The sequence below is a fragment of the Pholcus phalangioides genome, unplaced genomic scaffold (assembly GCF_987345545.1).
Source record: "Pholcus phalangioides strain wild (caught in Gottingen) unplaced genomic scaffold, Ppha-v1.0 ptg000031l_1, whole genome shotgun sequence".
Classification (NCBI taxonomy): domain Eukaryota; kingdom Metazoa; phylum Arthropoda; class Arachnida; order Araneae; family Pholcidae; genus Pholcus; species Pholcus phalangioides.
In genome coordinates this window covers 7471444-7496442 of record NW_028301621.1, presented here as the reverse complement: position 1 = coordinate 7496442, position 24999 = coordinate 7471444, and the positions used below count along the sequence as shown (strand labels likewise).

The following is a 24999-nucleotide window of genomic DNA, read 5'->3' as shown; positions in this document are numbered from 1 at the left end:
TCACGGCTGCTGTTGCCACATTGCAAAGAAAAGAATCGGGAAGATATACAAATTCAACATGTGATCGGCAATGATTGGCCACTTCCTCAGCGATTGCTAGTACATAAAGAAGTGATGAGATCATCACATCACTGGCTTACATTCTCTCAACTTCACTGCCTAATCACTTGTCGGGTCGATCTCCACCTGGAGACTCAGCGTCTTCGAGCTATGGCTTAGCTCTCCCTTCACTGTTGCTCCCAAATCCACACGTGCCGCTTCTACAAGTAAGGTCAAAGGATGGAAAGGAAAAGTTGGTTTGGTTCTGGAGAGCACAAATGATTTCCAAACCATAGCTTGGATAAACTATTCTCCATGATTGGATGTGAAGAGTGACAGATTGAGAAACGACATGATGTGCGGTGTGATATATTTTATTGTCAAAAATTCTAATTTGTAAATTTAAATCCATAAATACTGTTAAATTTAGATTAAATGATTTAGAATTTATATTTTCGACTCTTGTTGTGTTTGCTCATGACACTCTTTTTATTTTGGATATGTGACAAACATGGATTGTCACACCAGTTGATCTATCCAAAATCTAAATTTTAGGCTTCGATAGCCTCTATATATCTATGATTCGAGATTATAAGATTGAAGTATTTTTTAGTGATAATTACGACCATTTATAATTATGGTTCACTATGGCTGCCCTAATAATCAAAGGAATGGGAATATCGGTAGTTTAGGGATAGATATATTGGGACCTGACAAAAGCCTGAAATTTGGATATTGGCTGAACGAACTGGCCAATTTCGGGCTTCGGCAGTGACACACACACACACACACATATATATATATATATATATATATAGATAAGAAAAAGGAATTAAATTTACATTAAACTTGCCAAGTAATATGACAAGTTTTTTTTTTGCAAGTCACATTATTTTTTGTCATCAAATTGTAAAATGTGATCATAACAACAAAATTTTTTACAAAACGTAATAGAAAGCAAAAAAATTTACAACACAGAATCTAGTATTTTTTATGCAAATCCTCATTATGATTTTTATGAATTGATTACCTCAGTAGAAACTTTTTAATTTAGAGCATTTTACTTTTTATTTCTTAATGTATATTATCTTTCATAAATTCTACATTTTCAAGGAAGTAATAAATGCAATGCTAAAATCAATTGTCTGGCAACCAATGAGAAGAGGTAAACGGGAAAAAAATTTTCAATTACCAAAAACTCTATCTGATCACTACCTTTCGGTTGTTGGAAAAAGAATGAAAAGTGGTTGGAAACAAAATGAAAATGGGTTGGTAATTGAAAAATTTCATAAATATACTTACGACACAACAATTCACTATGACTATAATATGGCAGAAAATATGAACTATGAAGTTGCGAAGTGAACATGAAGCGATAAGGGATAGTAAAAAGGAAGTTGAATCTAGGTTGGCAGATAACATTGGCTCTGACCCAAAATAATTTTTTCGATACGTCAATAATGGATGTAAGGGGACAGTTGCCCCCCCCTCTCGATAGGAGGCTGATATTCGATATACGGGTGTTGCATGGGGTAATAAAACCCTCAACGATATTCAAGTAGAAGACGTGGACGTCCTAAATCTTCTAAGGAATGTATGTGCAAGCAAAGCACCAGGACCAGATGATATCTATCCCAGGATTCTCAGTGAATATGCTAATGAATTGTTGGGGCCAGTAGCACAGATATACAGGAGTAGTGTTGCTGAGGGTATTGTCCCGAGAGATTGGAAACTGGCTAACGTTGTTCCGATATTTAAGAAGGGTAGTAGAGAAGCGGTATCAAATTATCGTCCAGTGAGTTTGACGAGCTCCCTCTCGAAAATTTTGAAAATTATCATCAAAAGGCAGTTTGTGAAGTGTATAAACGAGAATAATGTATTGTCAGATAATCAGCATGGGTTCAGGAAGGGGAAGTCATGTGTAACTAACCTCCTTTGCTTCTATGATTACGTGACTAAGGCTTTGGGTAAGAGCAAAAATGTCGACGTTGTTTACCTTGATTTCCAGAAGGCATTCGATCGGGTCCAACATGGCAAACTCTTGAAGCGTTTACATGAGATTGGAATAGGGGGCAACTTGCTGAATTGGATATAATCGTGGTTAAGAGATAGGTCGCAATGAGTTATGGTGGACGGGGAATTCTCTGGTTGGACAGACGTTACAAGTGGAGTTCCTCAGGGAAGTGTCCTTGGCCCCCATACTTTTTTAACTTTTATCGACAAACTCGATCAGGGTATCGATGGGATTACTAGAAAATTCGCAGATGATGTTAAGCTAACAGGGGTAATCGGGAATGAAAGCGATAGGGAGTTGCTCCAGACCAACTTAAACAGGATTGCAGCATGGGCAAATAAATGGAGCATGACGTTTAGCGTAGATAAGTACATGGTCGCTCATTTTGGCTCAAACAACCCACGGTTCTCTTACGAGTTGAATGGTGTCACTATCCCGGATGCAACTAGGGTCACTGATTTGGGAATTCTCATTGACGAGCGACTTAAGTTTTCTGAACATTGTTCAGCGGTGGTCAAAAAAGCGAATAAAATGCTTGGCCTCATTTTCAAAAAGGACTCTTCGCGTTCTCCTGAAGTCATTCTTCCGCTTTTTCGAGGCTTAGTTCGTCCTAGACTGGAGTATGCTGTAAGATTTTGGAGACTATACCTACAGAGGGACATAGACTTGGTTGAAGGGGTGCAGAGAAGAGCTACGCGTGTCCTTATTGGCACACAGGGCTTGAGTTATGAAGAGAGACTTCATTTTTTGAATATGTTTACATTGGATGAACGCAGGTGTAGAGGAGATATGATCAAAGTGTTCAAAATTTTCAATGGGATGGATAGGATGGAGCATGAACTTTTAGTACACCGCCAATCGACTGCTTTTACAAAAGGACACCAGTATCAATTGGTGAGGGACAATGCAAGGTTATGGTGTCGCAGGGAATTTTTCTCTAATAGGGTTGTTAATAAATGGAATAGCTTACCCCCGGAGGTAGTAAATTGTAACACAATTGACACGTTTAAATATGTTGGGGTAAATCGAGAAGTTATCCATTCTTAGAATAAGACAACCATAAGTATTCTTTATGGGCGTTGCATAATATTTTATCATGTGTATATATATTGTTTATAATTTGTGTTAATTGCATTTTTAATTGGGTTGCTGTAGTTTTGAAATATATGACAACCATATTTTTATGGGCATCTTTTTATCAGCCATCTCTTATCAGTTCTCGTTGGGCATTTTGTCTGTTGTGGCGTTGTATTTGTATTTGAAATGCAATAACAGATTATCAGATACAAATGCACATTTGTATTTACCCTTCCAATACTCTTGTGACAACTGCATGTGCAGGCCTTTTGATCATGCTACACAGTTCCTGCGAAAGCTTCAATGCAGCTGCTCGCACCAATCGAGTGGATTTTTGGCCTAACCTATAAAAAAAAGCAAGAACAGCATGTTATAAAAGCTTCATACTTGTTTTCCTTGGTTGAAGTTTGTTCCAGTACTGCAGAAATCATAGGGAAAAAATGCTAATCTATATTGAAATCATGTTACATATCATTTCACATATCTGGATCATGATTCACATAAATCAATTTCTTATTAAAAAACTTACTTAATTACAACATATTTCTATTTATTAATGAAAAATATAGTAAGGCGACAGGCAGAAAGAATTGACACAAACTGATACATTAGCAAACTGAAAAGTCCTTGACTACATGTGTTTTGTGCATCTACATCAGACACCCTCAACTGTTGACATAACACGGGCTGCATTTGACATTTCATTGAGGCCCATGAGTCACTAAGTTATACTACATACTTTACCAAAGAGCTCAGTGGACCATGTGTTAAAGACTCCTGATCTACACATTATGTTAAAATAGAACATATGCAATGTAATAGAAACAACTGCATCCGCCTAATGAAATAAAAAATAAGCAAAACTCAGTAATGAAGCAAAAAAGAAAGCAATCACAAAATCGTGGAACATTTATAAATGAAGATTGTGTGCAATCGGTCAAAGCTGATCACAGAGACATGGTTGTCGCTAATGTGGAATTAGTTGGTTTTCGAATGCACTTGTGAATGGTCATGATTGTTGTTGTCAGAACATTGTTTTTATAGTCTTATTTATATCATATAATATTTTGATAAATTAAATACTTTTTGCACAAGATGTCACTCCTTCCTTCATTGCACCTATAATTAGTTACAGCAGATGTGAATTCATCATACAGTAAAACCCCTATTAATGTACACCCTCAGATGTGGTCACCACTCTTTTTACAGCTAAATAATAATTTCCCCCACTTAACAAAAGTATGCATTTCAAACCCATCATTAACGAACACCTTTCTTTTATGGACAAATTTTTTGTCCCGCTAATGTCTGTATATATATATATATTTTTTATATACTATGTTGGCTATCATATTTTTTATTCACCCCAAACCTGAAAATGGCTCAAGAAATTACTAATGTTAATCATGTTGCAATCAAACCATCTCAATTTTGGCGAACAAATCCATCAGTGTGGTTTCTGCAGCTAGAATCACAATTTACTCTCGTTAGAGTGATGACATTTTATTTAACAAAGGTCCCTCGTGTTGTGTGTGTGCTTTCTTGAGTTATAAATTATATTATGATAATTATGACCCTAAAGTTATCACTAATTATTAGTCATACAAATATATAAATCTTCATTTCTGTCACACGTATATGGTTTAAGTTATTTGACGAGTTACAATTTAACTTACAGTACCAATTATTATCCATGATTATGACAATTTTTCAGCAATTATAGCGATAGTTGGTAACTTTACTTCACCTTAGAAAATTTTTCGGTTACAAAGGGGAAACTTGACTGTAACTAGCAACTTTACTTGCTTTGATAACTTTTTGGAGATATCCAGTATTTTTTTTGAAAGAAATATGATCAGCCTAGGTATTTATTGTGTTGTGTGTATTGATGCTTTTTCTACCGAAACAACTTTTGTGGTTCGGAGGTTGTGTACTCCTGGTTTAAGGGATCAAAAAATGTACACATAAATAAAGAGAAAGAATGCATATTTAGCATAAGTAATCTGAGAGCAATCCATACCATACAAATATATCGGCTGAACAATCCAAAATATAAACACTTTTGGTTTCCAGAAGTTTTTTCTCTAATCTATTCTGTCTCATTTCCACTGAAATGGGATGAACAAAAACAAAATGAACAAACTGTTTAATTTATGACATGACATAATTTAACATGGTTTAAGAGAGCTTTAACATGGAAAAAAAAAGATTTACCTTGAGGAAGTTCGAGATATCCCATACCAAGGCCAACTTGATATAATCTTGGTATCACAAAATAGAAATCATCCGGAACATATTCCACTAATTCTGTTGGAATAAAATCAGATCCGCAATTCAACTCTTTCAGAAATTCTGCTGTTTCATCACCTTGAGTACACGTTATGATCTCAGAAAGATTCTTTCTTTCATTTTTATTAATTTTTTCTGCCAGTAGCCTGTGGAATTAGATGCATCAGAGCATAAGTCTCACTCACAAGCAATTATTTATATGAGTAGTACTTTTCAATGCAACAAATTGAAACATAGTCTGCATGTATGCTTACCTTGCTTTGGATTTGATGGTATTTCTAGATTTTTTTCCATACCATATATATAGCTTCGATCCAGCATCTAAGACAAACACATAACGTGGATCCAAGGAATCATACCCAATTGGCACCTGGGAAATAAAAAGAAAAAGAAGGTTCACTAGAAAGTAATTTACACATAACTTATATTGTGCACAGAAATATGCACATTTTCACACTAAAAATTTTCACCACAGAATCTTACCGACTCAATATGTAAAGACCTATTATTTGTGTGAAGTCTGTACAACCTGGCAATGTATTCCTGCATAAGAGAAGAAAAAAAAACATGAAGATGAAGTTATGAGAATTGCAGTAATCTATTTTCATCTCTATCAATACAGAACTGACAGATTCACTGGAATTCAGACTTACCGCCTCTTCTACAGTGAAGAAGCCACTTGATGTGCGTCCACCTTCAATGTAAATAATATCTGACTGGAAGAGTTCGAGAAATTCATCACTCTCATCACCCTGTTCTTCCCGGATAGTTCTACATTGTGCTCCAAGAAAGTTACGAAGATTTACCGCATGAATTGCTGCACAGGCCTTCTTGTCAAGCTAAAATGAGACAGAGATCATGAAAATATTGATAGAAATAACACATAGTTTAACATGAACAGTGACAGATACCAGAAAAGACGATACATTCATTCTTGTTGAGAATGGTAATTTTATACATATGCTTTATTTAGACCAAGATCAACAGGTTGAAGCTGACATATTTTTGTTTTCTTTAGCGTAATGAATAGTAATGTTTTAGAAGCACAAATCAGAGTGATATAAATGGATTATACCATAGAGCAAGAGGCTTGTCTTCCAACATGAAAGTTCCCGTCAAGGTCTGCGAGTAGAAGTTTTAATCCTGGGGAAAACATATATAACAAGTTCTTTTCCACAATGAGCTTAAGGTAACTATGATAGATTGTGCCTTCATTCCAACCCAACTTCATCAGTAATAAACTGCTGTAAGGTGATATGACCAGAGTTGGTGTGTGGTGAAGTAATAAATCTTCTGTTGCATGTCTCATCTAAATATTGACATTTCACTTTTGCCCACTTCTAGTGAATGCATCAGAACAAATCTTCATTTGTGTAGATTTTTTTGAAATGGTCAAAGTGAAAGTTTCGGATTTGAAAAAAAAACAAACAAATTATAGATGATATGGGAAGCAATCCGAATCCCAAGAAAAAGTTTGTACTAGAAAAGTAATGCAAGTATCCCTACACACAACATATCAAGAATTTCGAAAAGCAAGAATATTATTCCTGCAAGACTCTCTTCAAACGTTAAAAAAGCAAAATACTATGAAAAATTACTCAACTTATTTTATAGAAATATGGTTTCTTTCATTTGTAAATTTAATTCATGCAAATATATTGTGCGTATACACCCACGCTTTTTCCTTCAATAATTAAGCATTACAATAATTCATCATTGACAATTTTTTCATGTCTAGTAGTTTTACATTTTTTCCAAATATCATACTCGTAAATGGCAAAGTAATTTTAAAAGATAATTTTCTTATTACCCCAAAACCAATGAGTGTCAAAGAAACAATGATTCACAGTTTTCACTGCATGTTCAACTAATCAAGAGATCTGTCTAAATTTATTTCCATCAAATTACAGAGATGTAATGATAACTAATCATTTTAATTATCAAACACAACAATTTGGGTTTTCAGAATTATTGGAATGAAACAGAATATTCTTAGTAGTTCGAATAAAATGATAAAACTTTGTATGTTATAAATATGAGGTATGAACTGAATTTTTCTGGTATTTAGCAGAAAGAAAATTACAAAAAAAACTTGACTTACAGTAGTCTGTGATCCAATCCAAAAATAAATTTGCCAATTCAAGCTCTGGTTTTCATCAAAATATGTCTTTAGTATGATGTAGCAGTCACCTTCATAGAATTTTCCAATAAATGCTAGAAGAATGAAGTCACACATATCAATGAAATTCAATATTTTGAATACTTTCCCAACAAACTAATAAAGTAGCATCAATTGTGAGAAGGTAAACGATTTAAAAATATAATTTTTACCTTCATCTATCTGATTAGGGAGGAAGTTCTCTATTTCCCAGCAAGTAAGACCTAAAAACAGAGAGAAGAAAATGATTTGAAACACTTGATGATAGACATAAACTTAATTTTCATTTTTTAAAAAATAGGAAACGCTCTTCTCTCTTTTCAATAGGAAATTTTTACGAATCATCAAAACAAATAACCCTGATCACATGAGACGTTTGAGTTTTTTGATAATAATGGACTGATAATATGAGTAACATCATCCCCCTTATGCCAAAGACATGAATGTGCAAATTTTTACTTTTTGGATTGTCAAATGGTTGTATCTCACTTTTGCTACCTAAAATTTGACAGAGAAGTGAATGTGTATCCCCTATTGGAACACATTTTACAAAATATTTTAGGAAAACAAACTCCATCAAGTAACATGGGTAAACATTCAAACAGCATTTTACAAGTTCTTGAAATCTGCACATTCATGTTTCCGGCATAAGAGAGATAATATCTGAAAAATACATGAAACTCTAAGAAAGGTGACAATACATCCACTTTTTTTAATCTGGTTGAATACCTTATACTGCTATCTAAGTTTTGCATGAAACGCAAATGTGTATTCCTATTGAAACACATGTTACAAAACACTTTTGGACAATAAGTCCCATAGAGTAAACATTCAGACATCATTTACCATGCTCTTTTTTTTCCCAAGGACATTGCGCAATTTGTGCTTCTGGCATGAGAGGGGGATGACATCTTATTTTTTCATATTTTTTGTTCATCCTGTTATTTTGGTAAGAATGCTCATTTGATCACTAATCTGTTATCTTTATGAAAGTTACACTGATGTTATGGATATCTATAATTTGTGCGTGCATCTATGAGCTAATGTTTGGGAGGCTTCTATCAAACCAGTTTAGAAAGAATTGGATTAATCATAGGAAAGAAAGATAAATAATTGAAAGCTTTGCCCACTTTTGGTCTCATTGTTGAGTGTCAGGAGCAGTTAGTGACTATTAATGCTGTCTTGACTTGACCATTTTAATGTTATGTTTATGACTGAAATGAAGATCTATGATCAACACAAATACGTTCTTTACTTATTAAGTAAAAGTTTCATGAATGTTTTGTTCTTGTGAAACATAAACATAAATAAGGGCATCTGCTTTGATGGTCTTTGAGTAAGTAAAAAACTGAACAAAGATAGAGAAGAGTAGTTTTTAATGGGGGGGGGGGGGAGCAGGAGGGGGTTTCCTATGGTTCACATACTAAAAATGGCAATTTAAATGAGAAAGAAAACAATTTAGCTCCAAAATATAAACAAAACAATGATTGCACATGAAAAAGTGAATTGAGACGAAAAATATGGATCAAAATAACTGACAGATACAGTGAAACCTGTCTAAGACAGACACTGTATGAGATACAAACCTGTTTTAAACAGAATCAAAAGATAATCACATCAATGATTAGTGCCTTGATGTGGACTTTTATGAAATGGAAAACTGTCTAAAACTAAATATTATTTCAGTTGCTTGATGATCAATTTCATACAGGTTCCCCTGCATATATATGACCAAAGTTTTTCTCATGTTTCAGTATTTGTCTGGCTCTTACTTTGTATCTTAAAAATATCTGAATGATAGCATTATATCTGGTTCTAACATAAAGCATCTGCTATGAACACACAAACACACCTGGTATTTGTCCAGTCTCATCATCAAAAAAGTCACTATAGTCAAGCGGTGGTTTTTCAAGAGCTTCATCCCATCTCTTTGGTCTAAATTATTGTGAAAAAAAATCATACACTAAATTTCAATCATAAGTTGAAAAATTTAAATTCAATAGGATATTTCTAATTTTAAATATGCATGTACACACATACAAAAATGTTAGGGAACTATAAAATTTGATAACCAAGTCACAAAACAGGATATAAGACTCTCTACTTACTTTAATGAAACTATTTGCTCATCAAGCTTAATATCTTTATTCTTGTCTTTGGCTAAATCGCTCATGCCTTTCAAAACTTTAGCCTGCTCGCTATCCATCTCATCATCTTTTTTTCTCCTGAGTCTTTGTTTACGTGCTATTGGATCTTTACTATGAGCTGGAAGAAGAAAAAATCTAATTGTACTTCAATTCTTTCTTCAAAATTCAAAAGAAAACACCACTTTCCGGTACACAAAAATATATGGTGAAAAAAAGAAAATAAATTCTTATAACACACAGTTTCCCAACCTTTTTGTCCCATCGCCCCCTTTCTTAAGAAATTTTTTCTCCCAACGCCCCCTAATGCAATCCAACCCACAGGACCCTATGTTATACCCGTAGCTTCTACCTCCCCCCGGAGCATTTCAATGCCCCCAGGGGCATTAACGCCCACATTGGGAATCACTGTTATAGAAAAAACACATAGAAAAAAAAAAAAAGAAGGTTCAAACAACCCTTTTTAGTGGGTGGCCACAACAGTGGTCAGCGATTTCACAGATTTTTTAACTAATAATGCTTTATTTTGTTTCCAAAGTTTGACTTTGATGTGTATGGTGTTTTTGTCAAAGATATACTTAATCTCTTCCTACATATTACATCGAAAAAAAAACCAACCAAAAAAATTACTTTTTGTTTTGTCACTTATGCCAGTGGTTGTCAAACTTTTGCCACCCCTGACTTCCTTGCTATAGTCAATGTTTACCCGCAGTCCCCTTAGACTCTTCTAACAAAGAATCACTACAAAACAGTGAACAGGTACACATCAATATCGACAGCTCACAAAAACGACCATAACATCTGTTGGCAACAAACTTTTTCAGAACCACTGATTTATGGGACTACTACCTATGTTTTAAATCCTTGTGTTTCATGCATACATCTGATTGAAAACCACAATTCATGTATAACTTACTCAGTGCCTGTGTGAGACCCTAAAAAACACTTAAAATAAAATTTCCCCTGAATTTGAAATTATAACAGAGACCTCAAAATTAGTTCTAGATGTCGCAAACATTCGGTAATAATATTTTCATAATCATCTGTCAGAGGAAATTTATTTAAGGTAGTCTCACAGTACATAAACATACAAAACTTACAATTCAAAATGATCTAGAGGACTGGAAAAAGAAAACAAGTAACATAGAGAGGGGGAAAAAATGTCTTACTCGGCGCAACAGCAGGAGTATTAGCAGTGCCTCCAGCAAGCCTTAACTGAGTGCTCAAGGAGAAATCTATGTTATAAAATTCCATTCCACTGCCTCTTTGCATCTCGGTAGGTTTCGGGGGCATGATCAGATCTGGGTTGCCATGAAGATCCAGAACTTCTAGGTCTGTTAGTAAATGAATTGCTTCAGGAAGTGTTATGAGACGGTTATTGGCCAAGACCAATTTCTTTAATCTCCCACACCTAGAGAGAGAATATGCAAGTTTTCAAAGTTAAATACAACAGAGCGAGTAATAATTCATATCAAAATTTTTTTTGAAAAGTACTCCATTCATACATTAATATTCACTATGATCAGATGCTGATCTAGGGCAATGTGTTTGGAGGGACAATTTATTTTCTAGGTTTGTCAGATGGTCCTATATTGTATAAGACAGACTACTATTTTCTTCCATATCATTCTGCTCTTGAGAGGGACAATCTCACATGTCACCTTCAGATCTGCATCTGATTGTATGGCTGCAATTATTCAGAAAAAAATAACAAGAATTATTTCTTCAAATATTTCTCTCTATTTTTTATTGAAAGGAATTACACATAGAGTGCAGTAGCAACTCAATGAACCAAAACAGAGCAGGACACTACTTTTAAACCAAAACACTGAATCTGATCTTGGCCTTCTGCTGGATAGCAGATTACTGTCTACTTAACTCTGCATGCACTTTGTAAACATTTTGCCGAGAAATTTCAAATGAATTAGTATAGGTAGGAGTGTGTTGTGTGTTTGTATATGTGTGTGGTCTTAACGTATTGATATTGTCAGGCTAATGCTTGTTCCATGTTACACTGGTGTAGCAATCTGTCTTCCATATTTTGAAGTGAAAATAGCAAATGTCTGAATATTCATGCCATGTAAGTACCATGTTGAAGGCACTTCTCTCTCTGGAGAGAAGGGACAAGACAGTAGAGCAGTGCTTTTCAATCTTGCACAGCCCTTGAAATACTAGCCCCGTTCTAGAGAACATTTATTGTGCATGGGATTCTCGGAAAAATTAAAAGAACTGGTGTTTGCCACTGCTGTTCATTTATACAGTATTTTTCATAGAAACTGTAAACAATGTTTGAAAACTTCACTTGAGAAATGCAGCTGTTGAGATTCTGATAGATAACAAAAAAAAAATCTCTTCACTAAAATTGAAATTTAAACTTCTAAAGCTGTCTCATACAACCTTATAATCTATAGCAATAATCTTGCATGAATGATAATACTCTGATCCAGAGAGAATTTTTCTCAGTGATAACGTACATTCTATTAGATTTCATCCATAATGATATATATATATATATCCCTTATACATATAATTCTATTCAGTTCCTTGAAAATTTCCCCCAGCATGGCCCAATGCAACTGAGTAAATAACTGATATCCCTAGCGAGACAGAGCCAAGGTCCTGACTGGTTCTTCAGTCCATTGAAAATTTTTACATACATAAAGATACAGTATTAAACAAAACATTTATTGAATAAGAAATGATGATCAATGAAGAGAATTTTCCTATTGCACAATCAATGAAGAGAATTTTCTTATTGCACAATCAATGAAGAGAATTTTCTTATTGCACAATCAATGAAGAGAATTTTCTTATTGCACAATCAATGAAGAGAATTTTCTTATTGCACAATCAATGAAGAGAATTTTCTTATTGCACAATCAATGAAGAGAATTTTCTTATTGCACAATCAAAGAGTATCATACTTAAAAACAACATACTTAAATCTCAGACAAATAAATTATCAATCACCTAACGACTCCTTCAGGGATCATTTCCAAGTTATTATTTGATGCCATAAAAACTTCCAAGTTATACAGCTTCCCAATCCCAGAAGGTATACCTTCGAAATCGAGTGTATTGTCATTGATATACAATCTACGTAACTTTGTCAGTTTACAAATAGATGCCTGAAAAAAAAAAACCACAATCAACAACTGGCTTTGATATATTGGATTCATATGAACAATTTTCTTGGCAACTATTTTTGTCATACATACATACTACTTACATTCAAAAAGTTCTGAGACTTACCTTATTATGGAAGAATGAATATAGATAGAACTTGTTTATTTGATGTTTCCTTTGAAGTAACTACTCTGTGTGATTATGCATTTTTGTCATTGTTCATACAAAGATGTAAATGTGGATTGCAAGCACTTTTTGTTACATCCTTTAGTGCCTTCGTCACTCTATTTTTTGAAACCCGAGAATCATTGCCCTTAAAGCTAAATTCTTTATCTGAGGAAAGAGTAACATGGAGCGAGATGGGGGGGGGGGGGGAGAATAGATGGTCATAAAAGTATCGGAATGTGATGCTTTGACAGGTAATCTGACAAGAGGAGGGACCTATGAGCTGGCACATTGTCATAGAACACCCATGACTTGGCCTTTCAAAGATCTGGTTGCTTGCATCTTCAAATACAGACGTTTAAGGGCTCACGGGTCCCTCCTGGTGTAAGATTTAGATGTCAAAACATCACATTCCAATACTTCAACAACTAGCTTATTCCTCCCCAGATCTTGCCCCATGTGACATTTTCCCCTTTTTCCTCAGACGAAGATTTTTATTGAGGGGCAATTCTCAGATTCTGAAAAATGAAGAGAGTACACAAAGGCAGTGGAAGATATAACAAAAAAGACTTGCAATCCGCATTTACATCTTTGTATGAACAATGGCAAAAACTCATAATTGCACAGGGCAGTTCTTCAAAGGCAACACCAAATAAACAGGTTCTATCTGTATTCATTCTTCCATCATAAAATAAGTCTTGGAACCTGTAGAGCATAGCGGTATATCCTTTGTATTTAATGTGTAGTTAAACAAACAGTGAAATGTTTCATGTGTATTTACTACAAGCATAAGTATATACAGAAAAAAAACTCACAGGTAAAGCTTTTAACTTGTTTCTGGAGAGATTAAGTGTCACTAGATTTTTCCATACATCTGGAAATATAAATTCAGAAAATATGATTCATTTTAAATTTTTTGAAAAATTATAAAGTTCAGAGTTAAAAACCCAATATACAAATTTGATTTCACAATCTAGAAATAGCATGGAAATTTTAATGCTTACCTCTTTTTCAAATACATTTGGGTCTTAATTTAATTAACTAGTAGCTGTGGCAATCATGGTTAGTTTCAGTTGCATGTTTACTTTATAATCTCTCACTTTTTTGCAATGATGTTGCTAAACACCAAGAGTGACCATACGCCCACTATTTAATAGCAATAGTTTTTTTTTTCATAAAAGTTTAGTATAAAAATGTTCATTTTGTTAAGTTTTTTCCTGAAAGCTGACTTTTATTACTACAAAAATTAGTGAAACAAAAATAATAAAATGATGTTTGAACCCCGTTAGAAATAATTCAGTCAATTTCTTTCGAAAATTGTCACAGCACACCTATGATCCTCTTAGGGCACACCAGTGTGCGAGGTGTTTGAAAAACCCTGTCCTATCATATATTTTGTGATATCAAACTGTTCAGGTGGAGCAGCAAAAAAGTGAAAGTTTTACCATAATATCATTCTGGCTCAATGAAAATGAAATGTTCATTTTCGAAATACAAACTTGATTGTCATTGATTGTATGTGGAAGTCTGATTTACCATGGCAATGCTCAATGAATAGCAATGTGAACAGCAAGTAAAACCATCTTGCTAATAGACACCCTCACATGAAAATAATTTTGTCTGCTGAAGGGGGAGTGTCTGCTTATAGGTAGTAAAATACATTGAGGTATGTATTAGAAGGTTACACTGCATCTAATTACATGAATAAATTTATACAAAACATTCATTGCAAAATAATATTTATGCTTAACAGAGTATATGAATAAATGCAGCCAGCATAAAATTTTTATTTGAATTAACAGAACATCAGTCCAAGCTATTGAAATGCAACACAATCCTATTAGTATTTTATACGCAGGAGTATGCATAGTACATAACAATAGCATCAACAGAATTAAAAAATAAAGCCAAAAAACAGTTACAGAAAAAAATTAAACCTTGCCATTCATCATTAATGAAGATGAATAAATTGAAAATTTCAGATTGTTACCTCCAATATCTGATGCAACATCGATGATACAATTGTCACTTAGATTTAACCTTTTCAGATTAGGGAGAGTATACACAGCATCTGGCACTTTCGGCAAAGCATTTTCAGAGAGATCAACATCTGAAAATAATCAATTAGAACTGAAAACTTGATTTAAGTTTGAAATTGGAAAAAATTCAATTTGACAATTTCTGATGAAAAAAAGTTTCATAATTGCATCATTATAATACCAAAAAAGATTTTTTTTCAACTGTTTGATATATTTGAATGCAAACGATATTAATATTGTAATTCTGTCTGTCACATGTATCAAGCTTACCTTGGAGATTCACTAAGCTGTCCAATGATGTTGGTATATTTGTAATATTTCGTTGAGTGTTTGCCATATGTAGGGTCTGTAACGACACTAAAGCAGGAAGTTGCCTGAAAAGGGGAAAGAAATAATCAAATGTTGATGATTTTTTTTTCACACAAAAGAAAACTAAACTAAATATAACTTTGATAATGTTATATTTAAATTATAATGCAAATTTCCAGATTGCAAAATCTGTAAAAATAAGAAGTGAATGCCTGGCAATTTTAATACAAAGAAAAATACTGACCTAAGTTGGTTATGACCAAGAGGGTTGTTGTTTAGTTTCAGAGTCAAGAGATTAACGAGTCTCCTCATCTGCGGTGGTAATGATTCTGGAAATAATTTTCAAACTCGTTTGAGATCACAAAACATCATTAGAAAGTGTCACTAAATGGAAAATAAATTTAAGATATCATATTTGAATTTATATCATGGCAATAAGTGATATGCTGGTTCATATCACTGAAACAGGAACAATTTTCACATTGTTGAAATTCAGATTCAAACTTTTCACCATTTATCTCATGCTTTTAATCACTCTTGTTAAACAAGCTATAATCACTTATAACCTTATTGTTACCATGATAAACATAAAACAATAAATATATGATGGTTATATACATGATGATACAGATCTCTTTTAGCAGAAAAGTATTTTAAAATTACTCATACACCAATACACAGGGCGTTTCAAAAATATTGGAATAAATGTTGAGGGGAGGCAAATGCTATTTAAAGTCGTCATTTTCAACCTGGTGCTCTCTGAAGCAGAAATGCTCAATGCTCATGTAGATATTATGCTCGCAAGCACTTGATAAACTTTTTCATTAAATACCCTGTAAAAATTGCATTTAGGAATTACGATTATGTAGATTTCAATCATTTGGATGTAAACATGGCCACAAGACATGTGTTCAACTCATGACCCATGGGCCTAATATGGCCCTGAGAATAATATGATGAGGCCTGACATCTCAAACCCTAATTTTGTGAATATGAGCTTAGCGGCACATTTACAGATCACTTGTGATTCACTGTGAAGTTCTACATTACTTAAATGGCCTGCAGTACATTTTTCCACATCGCTTAAGTGACCCGCAGCATACTTAAAGATGATGAGTGATTTGTGGCACAGTTTCAGATCACACACGCAGTTCGCAGCATATTTACAGATCACTTAAGTGACCAGTGATTAATTTAACTTTAATTTTAATAATAACCAGTGGTTAAGTGACTCTAGATTATTTAAGCGAGAGAGCTGTGGCATTATTACAGATGACTTAAGAGTCTTGCGGCAAATTTACAGATCACCTAAGCAAAAAAGAATTTGCAGGTTCTCCGAAATTTTCTTTTTTCAATTTTGTGCTCTATTTTTGACTACTAAGTGTGTACATGGATATTGAGTAGCTCAGCTAAGCCTCAAGGTGCAGGGCGACTTGTGCTCGAATGAGGAAATGGTAACGTTTCTGTTTGTATGAGTGGATACGAGTTCCTTATGCAAATCTCATTTCTTTTAGATGATATTTCTGTGGTGTTTGGTCAGCACATGATAATTCCAAAATGACATTTTTGATATAGAAGCATTTTCACTATCATTTAAAAATCAAAAATAAAGCATACATGCAAATACAAATGAAAATATCATACATCAGCATGTTGTTTAGCCGTACCTACGTATTTGTGCATGTATTTCCTTTTTAATTAGTTACAATTAGGAGGCGTTATAGATCAGAAAGCCACTTTTGGAGATATCATGTTCTGATTAAACACCATAGATTTATCTCCCATAAATGTTCATCCCAATATTTTCCAGACACCCTTTATAGTAATGTATTAGATATTGGCATAGCGTTGTTTTTGTTTAATTTTATTTTAGAATTAGTGTCAATCAGTGTTAAGTGTATGTTTCAAATAATAATAAAATAAAGACATTAATTTTTTGCTAAACATATTTTTTCGTTTGTACAAAAAGAACTGCAGTCAGAATTGCATAATTACACAACGAGAAAAAATATTCTTACCTAATTTGTTATCACTTAGATCAAGATGCAGCAAATCGGTGAGATTCACAAACAACTGATTGGGTATATTCTCTATCCTGAAACAAAGATTTCAAACAGTTCTTACAAACAGTTTTGATTACACCAGATTCCAATTTTTTATCAACATGGATGACATTTGATGATTTGTTTTTTTCCTATCAGTTTTTTCAATCTTTGAATGGAATTTTCCATCAACAAACACTATAATAGATCATTGGATGCTTGAAATTACAACAGAAATGGACAATTATAAAAACACAATGACTCGGATGATTTTTGTAAAAGCCTGATCTGGTTGCCCCTCATTGAAATTCGTATTCAGGTATTTTGAGCCTCAGACACACTGATGAAAATTCAAGTAAAATTAGAATGTAGATAAGTCATATAATTCATTATATCTCTTTGTTTTCTTTCTCCTGACATGCACGATATAACTAAGGTTAAAATAAATCAAAGTTCTTGTGTCAGTGGGAAACAAAAACTTAAATGATTAAATTCAGTAAAAAAAAATGTACAAATGCAAACTGATGTGATCACAGAATAATTACACACACACATCACTTTCTTCTACAAAAAATATTCCTTCAAGGTTTGTGTAGAGTTAAAATGATGCAGATGAGACTGCTTCCAAATGCATTTGTACTTTTATCATATACCATTTCAGCCGCTGGGTGCAAGAGTGGAGTGGTGCAAGTCATTTTTTGTGAAATCATGACTAATACCATACGTGGGTAGCTTTACCTTCAATCTGTTGTGTGCACACATGGTTTGACTGTATGGCTATCGCCACATTGCAGTAAAAGTTAATTAGCAGCAAATGAAATGATGAAAATGTTTTGTGCAAAAAGTGTAAGTCCTATCCCAAGTGGGGGAATCAATGAGGCACGAGATAAGGCCTGGATGTATGTGTGGGATGAGACGATTGTTTCAAGGAGTCTCAGGAAATAGATTCTTGTCTCACAAAGCATCTTGAACTAGAAGAAGCAGTAAAAACACACCTAGTAGCGCTCAGTGACAGTTGCACTGGACAAAATCATAATTTAAAAAATTAGCTTTAACATAGAAGAAAATTGTCATGGGCACAAATAATATTATTGTGATAGTTGATCACAAATATTTTGTATCAGGCTACAGTTTTATGAGGAACAACTAATACTTTGGAAACATTGAAATTGCAGAAAGAAATAAAGTGCATTACACACCTTCTGAATGGTTTGAAACTATCCACTCCACCCGGAAGAAGAATAGTTTCCATGAGCAAATAATGCGCCAGCAAGACTTAAAACCAAAAGCACAGTTGGATTAAGAAAGGAAATATGTAAAGGTAATAAGTCAGTAAGATGGCTCAAGATGAGTTGGATGAAATTCAGACAGAACTGCCCACGTTATGCACTATAAATATACAAAAAATGATCTAGAGAAGTTTCACACACTCCGACTGCCACCTGCAAAAAGGATCTGCACAATCTTTTGCACAAATCAAGCAACAACCATTGTATATCGCAACAAGGCCCATTACCAAAGCCAAAAACAAAAAAAGACGGATTTGTTTTCTTTTACAACCCCCATCCATCACCTCTTCATTGTAGCTCTAAAAACTTCTATTAAAACGGATGACATTAGACTGCTTGACTATGATGATGACAAAAGTGAAGACAGTGCAATTGCAGAAACATCCCCTAGACCTGCCCGAAAGAAGGCATGATTGAAGACAGGGCCGGACAAATTGCAAAAAAATCTAGGTGGCAAAATTATTTTACCTGAAGAACAAGGTCTACAATAACGCTTCTTTTGGCTTTTTACATCACTCCTCTTTCATGTTCGCAGATATGCTGCTATAAATTCTAAAAATTTTGTGCTGCTCCAGAGTGTAATTTAGTAACTACTCAAGGAAAATTTTGGGCGTTAATACCAATTTTTTAGTCCTCATGGCAACCTGGTGCATGCAATTTGTCCAGTCCTAATTGAAGACTTTTTCCTCTTTATGGACGCTTATTTAAAAAATAAATGAATATAATGAAACACTACAAAAAAACTAATTTTATTTAAGCCCTTTTTTAACGAGACTGACAAAAATTAAATTTCATTACATGCAAAAGTGGTGTAAGTCATGCATGAATGGTGTGTCATTTTTCACAGGTAATTTTTTCTGCAAAGGTGGTGCAAGACAATTTACTATGATATTCATTCAATGATGAATGAGTATCACTGAAATGTGCCTAAATAGTTAGACATGTTCAGTACTGACATGACTGTGAATAAAAGAAACAGTATTTCATTCAATAACTCAAAAGTTTTTTACAGAACTGCTCATAAAGGACAAATTATCTTGAAAGCACATTTTTTGACTTACACCACCATTCTTGCACTCAACGGCTCATTTTCCAATCATTCCTATATTGCATCAAGCAATCATTCAATGATAGTGCATTCACATGGTTATTATGATTATATACATAGATGATATAGGGCTAGATTGAGGATAAGTGTTAATGACGAATCAACTTACATATTAAAGCTAAGGTTCAACACTAGTAATCCTTTAGCATGCTCCAAGTCTCGAGGCACTTCTTTCAAGCAATTGTGGCTAAAATCCTACAAAAATAAGACAACTTATGTTATTCACAAATCAATACAGCTACTTCTGGCAAAGTAAAATGTTAATTCATAACTTCCATAACTTAATTCTTACGGAAAATGAATAGGCCTACATCAGTGAAGGGAAAACCTTTTTAGGAGCAGGCCAAAAAATGAAAAGAAAAAATTTTAGTGGGCTGGATATGTTTGGACATTGATTCGTAATTGGAGTTTTTATGCTTAGAAGTAAAGCAATGCATATTCTGCTGCAGGCGGGATAGAACCTCGAAGCAGGTCGTATTTAGTTCACAGGCTAGAGTTTGTCTATGACTGGCCTATACTATCAGACTACTGTAACTATCTATATTCTGGGGATGAAAATAAATAGTCAAGTCATCATTTTAAATATTTCACTATTTTTATGTGATAGAGCATTTTTTCATGATTTTAGGGAATTTTTCATGATCTCTGTAATTTAAGGCATATTTTCATATTTTAGAGCATTATATAGCATATTTAAGCATAAAAATTAAGAGGGATCCGCGCTTTCCCTTCCCTAGCTTCATTCCCCAAAATTAGTGATTTTAACAATAATTCATAATTTTTCTTACTTTTGACATCGTTTTAGACAAATAATTGGTGATTTTTCGACGATATTAGCACCTATTAGCAATTTTATTTGTGTACCTTTGGCATACATTTTTATAATGATTGGTGATTTCTCGTATTTTTCATGAGGAAAATATGACCAGCCCATTTATAAAAGCGTGCTTGTAGGTTTTTACAGCATATTTTCAGTTTTTAGGGCATAAATGAATTTTTTATAGAGCATATTCTGCCAGTTTTTAGGGCATAAAAATCCTAGCCTTGGTGATCATTATACTGCAAATGTGTTTGTGTTGCACGAAACTTTTTCTTCTTTAACGAGAGAGAAAATACACCGGTATTGTACCATGCCAATTTTTGTTTATTCTGATTGGTTGAGAAGCAAGTTAGAGATTTTAAATGATCATAAAGAATGGGGGAAAAGTGCTGAAATTACAATTTCTTGCAGCGATACATGAAACTTTTATGAACAAATTACACTTGGGATTCAGAGCACTATTGTATGAGAAGCTAAATAGCATTTTAGTGTATGAAACAGATTCACACGTATAGATATTCGTTTATACCGAGTTTTTAAACTCGGTATAAACTCTTTGAGCGAAATGCAAATAACACTTCTTTAAGTGGACCCTGAATATTTTTTATGCCCAGTGCTATGTTCAATGAGCGTGGAAAGTGTAATTGTAAAAGAAAATTTGTGATTTTGTACACCCTGAACAAATTTGATAAAGCTATTTTACAGTATTTTGATTTAGCTGAATATTGTGCTTTCAGTTACAATGATATCAACTTAGAGAGGTTCAATCACAGATATTTGCCATAGAGGTTAACACACAGTTATAGGGAAATAAAAGAGAATCCACATAACAGAAGACCAAATCTCAAAATTAAAAATCAGTAATTGAAAGCATACCACAACTGCGAGATCCTCTAGATCGAATATGTCTGATGGTATGCCAGAATTTTTCAATTTATTGTAACGACAGTTGATATAACGCAGGCACGGCAAAGTAGAAACCTCTCCATGTATCGTTACAAGATTATTTCGAGTCAAAGATAGCGTTTCCTAGATGAAAAATTAAACAATTTCAATTTATTGTAACGACAGTTGATATAACGCAGGCACGGCAAAGTAGAAACCTCTTCATGTATCGTTACAAGATTATTTCGAGTCAAAGATAGCGTTTCCTAGATGAAAAATTAAACAATAAAATTTAGTAAAATGCTCATTCAATAAAAATAAAGACTCTATAGCAACCATTGCTTTATCTATCGTGCAGGCTTTACATTAAAAATGTAATAAAAGAAATAAACAAGCTAGTGAATGAAGAAAATATTCAATTTACCAGCTTTTGGAGACTGCATAACTCATCTGGAATCCAGTCAATACAGGTTTTGTTCAGTTTCAGCCATCGCAGACCAGTCATCTCAGCAACCGCTTTTGGAAAATAATCTTCCTACAAAATATGTTTTAAACATTCATAATATTACTCTCATTTAATGCATCTTAGTTCTAAGAAATGAAAATATGTAATATTTCTGGGAAAAAAAAAAACTGTTAGAAAATTTAATTTCTGACATTAAAAAACTATCCTATAAACAAAATTTAACTTAAACAAGTTCAATTTTGAATAGAGGGGATGGGGGAAGAAAATATGACACGTTATTTGGTTTAATAATGAAAAAATTCCAAAAACCGTTATCATAGCTTGACAAATCTTGCATGAAAGTGCCAGTTTAGTAATTATTCTCAAAAATCACCTGCACACCCATAGGCATACACAGAATTTTCTCAAGAGGGGGGGGGGGTTTAAATTTTTTTCCTTCTCAAGGGTGGGGTTTTTACATTTTTCCCCGCAAAATAACACTATGATCTCGGCTTGGGGGGGGGGGGGGTTAGAACTCCCAAAAGCCCCCCCCCCTTTGCATACACCAATGTGCACACCCATAGAACTGAGGCCTCTGGGCCGTGTGTCCAGTCGAGCCCATGAACTGGGATACCCTATCATAGGACATTTCATGTTTAATATGGACATCATGTGTTGTTCTTGAGTGGTTTGATGAGCTTGCTTATAATTGGAACCAGACAAGCAACAAAACAACTATTTTGGAGGATCCAAACATAGTTGATACATCAAAGGGACTTGCACTACACCTCAGGAATCTTGCATGATCAAAGGCTGTGACATGTAAAACAATATGTTCTGTAATTGATTATGGTAATTATACAATTGATTATATAAAAATATATGATTATATCAAAATATATGATTATGTTCATACTGTAATGTTATAATAATCGATTAGTTGACAGGGTTACCACTAGAGGGGATCAGGCGGGTCTAGTGCCATGGATGCTGCACCAGAGGGGGACAACAATGCAAATATCATCTTTTAAACTCTCCAACATTAAAAGAGGGTGGCAAAATGCACAAAAAAAAAGAAAAAAAAATAACTGTGAGAAAAACTGATATGGACCAAGATGGCAACTAGCAAACTCCAAATAATTCTTTATTCCCACCCATGATCAACAACTTGGCGACAAAAAGGTGTACCATATTGGGGATCAACCACACCTTCAAGGTTGCAACAGAGATAAGCTACATTGTCGGAGGGAAAACCCCATACGGTTTCAACTGAAGAGTAACAAAAGGTGGATGCTTGAGACAACGAAACTGAAAACGTCCCAGGAAAGATGAGCCAAACTGTCAGTGCAAATTTGATAAGACAAAAATGGCGCCAGAATATATAAGTGGTTGCCATGATAAAAAATGAACCAAATGAATGGTTATAACGGAAAAGTAAAAAAAAAGAAAAAAAGAATCACAGTTTAAACACGATCTACCATTGAATGTATTTGGGGTGAAATTTCACACATTGATATCACCATAGCTTTCTCTGAAGAGGGGAGGCTGACTCTCTGAAGCTCTAGTATAGAGAGAAGGGAAGCCTAATTGTCAACCCCATTTTAATTTTTATACCATGAATTTAATGAGAGATCCATTCTAAGGGGCCTTCGGTATGACTGATTCAATTTGATAACTGCATTTCTTTGCGGAATTTGTCTTCACGGGAAACATGATTACTGATGTCTAATAAACTTTCTTAGCAAAAAAAATACAACGCATGTGTGTTAAAAAAGACCTCCGAGGAAAGGAGCATAACCGTGCAAAGGAGGGAGGGAGTTTGCGGGCAGTGGGGTCTTCAACGCATGCCCTGCCCCCCCCCCCCGAGCTCTTCGGTAATGTCAAGTATAGCTGAGTGGTTTCAGTAAAATGCGAAATGTGGCTCGCGACGTGTCAATAGTTTGTTTGTGGGAAACCTTACACATGTATGCAAATTTCTCAACACCTTAAAAAAATGAACCTACGAAATCGATATATGGGAACCCCGTCCCCTGGGGGTCATGGGCTTCACCACTACACATAATCCAGTTTTAGATTTGTCTACATATAATAACACGAGCAATAAATTCGGAGATATCTCTAGTAATTTGTGTACCTGGAAGTCATTTCGCGAGAAATCAACTCCTCTCACGAAAGGCAACACTCCTGTGACAGCCATGACCGAAATACCTATAAAGGGTTTGTTTATTTGTTTTGTTATTGTTTTGGTGTTGCCAACGATCAAGAACAAAAGATCGAGTCATTGATGAAGACTTTTTTTTTAAAGAATACTTTTAAGTACTTCAATTTCATTTAAATATATAATTTATTTTTAAATTTTTTGATTGCTAATTTTTGGATTTTAATTATCAAAATTCAACGTTACTTTCTCTCTCTGATATCAGGAGCATGAAAATGACCCTATCTGCCAAAGCCTTGTATAATGTTAAGGGTGTGTAAAGAGACACGAACCATCCCACAGTGGCCGATAAATTAAAATAATAATAATAGTAATGACGGGTCAAAACTCTTTAAGCCGTGGTGACATTTAATGCAATGTTTTAAAGAATCTCGCTGATATAATTAAGGTATTAAGCCAATTTTTATTATCATTATCGTGATTATTATCTCAGTGATTTCAACCCCAATGATGTACATACACGCATTGGCGTTCGCAAAGTAGAAGGGGTTGAACCCCCCCCCCCACCCCCAATAGCCGAGATTATGTTTTATTTTTGTAGTAAAAAACGTAATCTCACCGGGAAGAAAAGAAAATTTGAACCATTATCCCCCACCCCGAACGTTGAGGAAAATCCCACGTACGCCACTGTGTACACAATTCATTAGCTGACCTTAATTTTAGTTGCTTGATGATTGAAGTTGGTTTTCCAGTTCGTTGCCACTGATATACCCAGTGACGTATTCATAGAGAAGGGGGCAGGGTTTAGTGGGCTATAGCTCAAGCAGTGCGTTTGGTGGAGTGGCAAATTCTATGAATGAGTGGGCAAGAAAATTGTATAGCCCACAGGTGG

General features: G+C 34.3%; 2 protein-coding genes across 3 annotated transcripts in view; one reads left to right on the top strand and one right to left on the bottom strand.

Moving 5' to 3' along the window:
• Positions 1-24169, bottom strand: part of fliI (FLII actin remodeling protein) — a 38266-nt gene extending 14097 nt beyond the window's left edge. Inside the window, exons 1-21 of the mRNA XM_089252842.1 lie at positions 24084-24169; positions 21929-22039; positions 21496-21648; positions 19909-19994; positions 17379-17455; positions 15605-15689; positions 15322-15425; positions 15003-15122; positions 13828-13886; positions 12692-12849; positions 10891-11132; positions 9686-9842; positions 9430-9512; positions 7751-7801; positions 7521-7633; positions 6073-6258; positions 5903-5962; positions 5674-5789; positions 5345-5565; positions 5151-5238; positions 3361-3474 (exon numbers count right to left, since the gene is read on the bottom strand). Of these exons, the coding sequence (XP_089108968.1) occupies positions 3361-3474; positions 5151-5238; positions 5345-5565; positions 5674-5789; positions 5903-5962; positions 6073-6258; positions 7521-7633; positions 7751-7801; positions 9430-9512; positions 9686-9842; positions 10891-11132; positions 12692-12849; positions 13828-13886; positions 15003-15122; positions 15322-15425; positions 15605-15689; positions 17379-17455; positions 19909-19994; positions 21496-21648; positions 21929-22039; positions 24084-24146 (2447 nt within the window). The 5' untranslated portion in view covers positions 24147-24169. The remainder of the gene's footprint in view (positions 1-3360; positions 3475-5150; positions 5239-5344; positions 5566-5673; positions 5790-5902; positions 5963-6072; positions 6259-7520; positions 7634-7750; positions 7802-9429; positions 9513-9685; positions 9843-10890; positions 11133-12691; positions 12850-13827; positions 13887-15002; positions 15123-15321; positions 15426-15604; positions 15690-17378; positions 17456-19908; positions 19995-21495; positions 21649-21928; positions 22040-24083) is intronic.
• Positions 24170-24405: 236 nt separating this feature from the next.
• Positions 24406-24999, top strand: part of rb (adaptor related protein complex 3 subunit ruby) — a 28215-nt gene continuing 27621 nt past the window's right edge. For both annotated transcript variants that reach the window (XM_089252788.1, XM_089252787.1), the window contains exon 1: positions 24406-24555. The gene's annotated coding sequence lies outside the window, so the exon portion shown is untranslated. The remainder of the gene's footprint in view (positions 24556-24999) is intronic.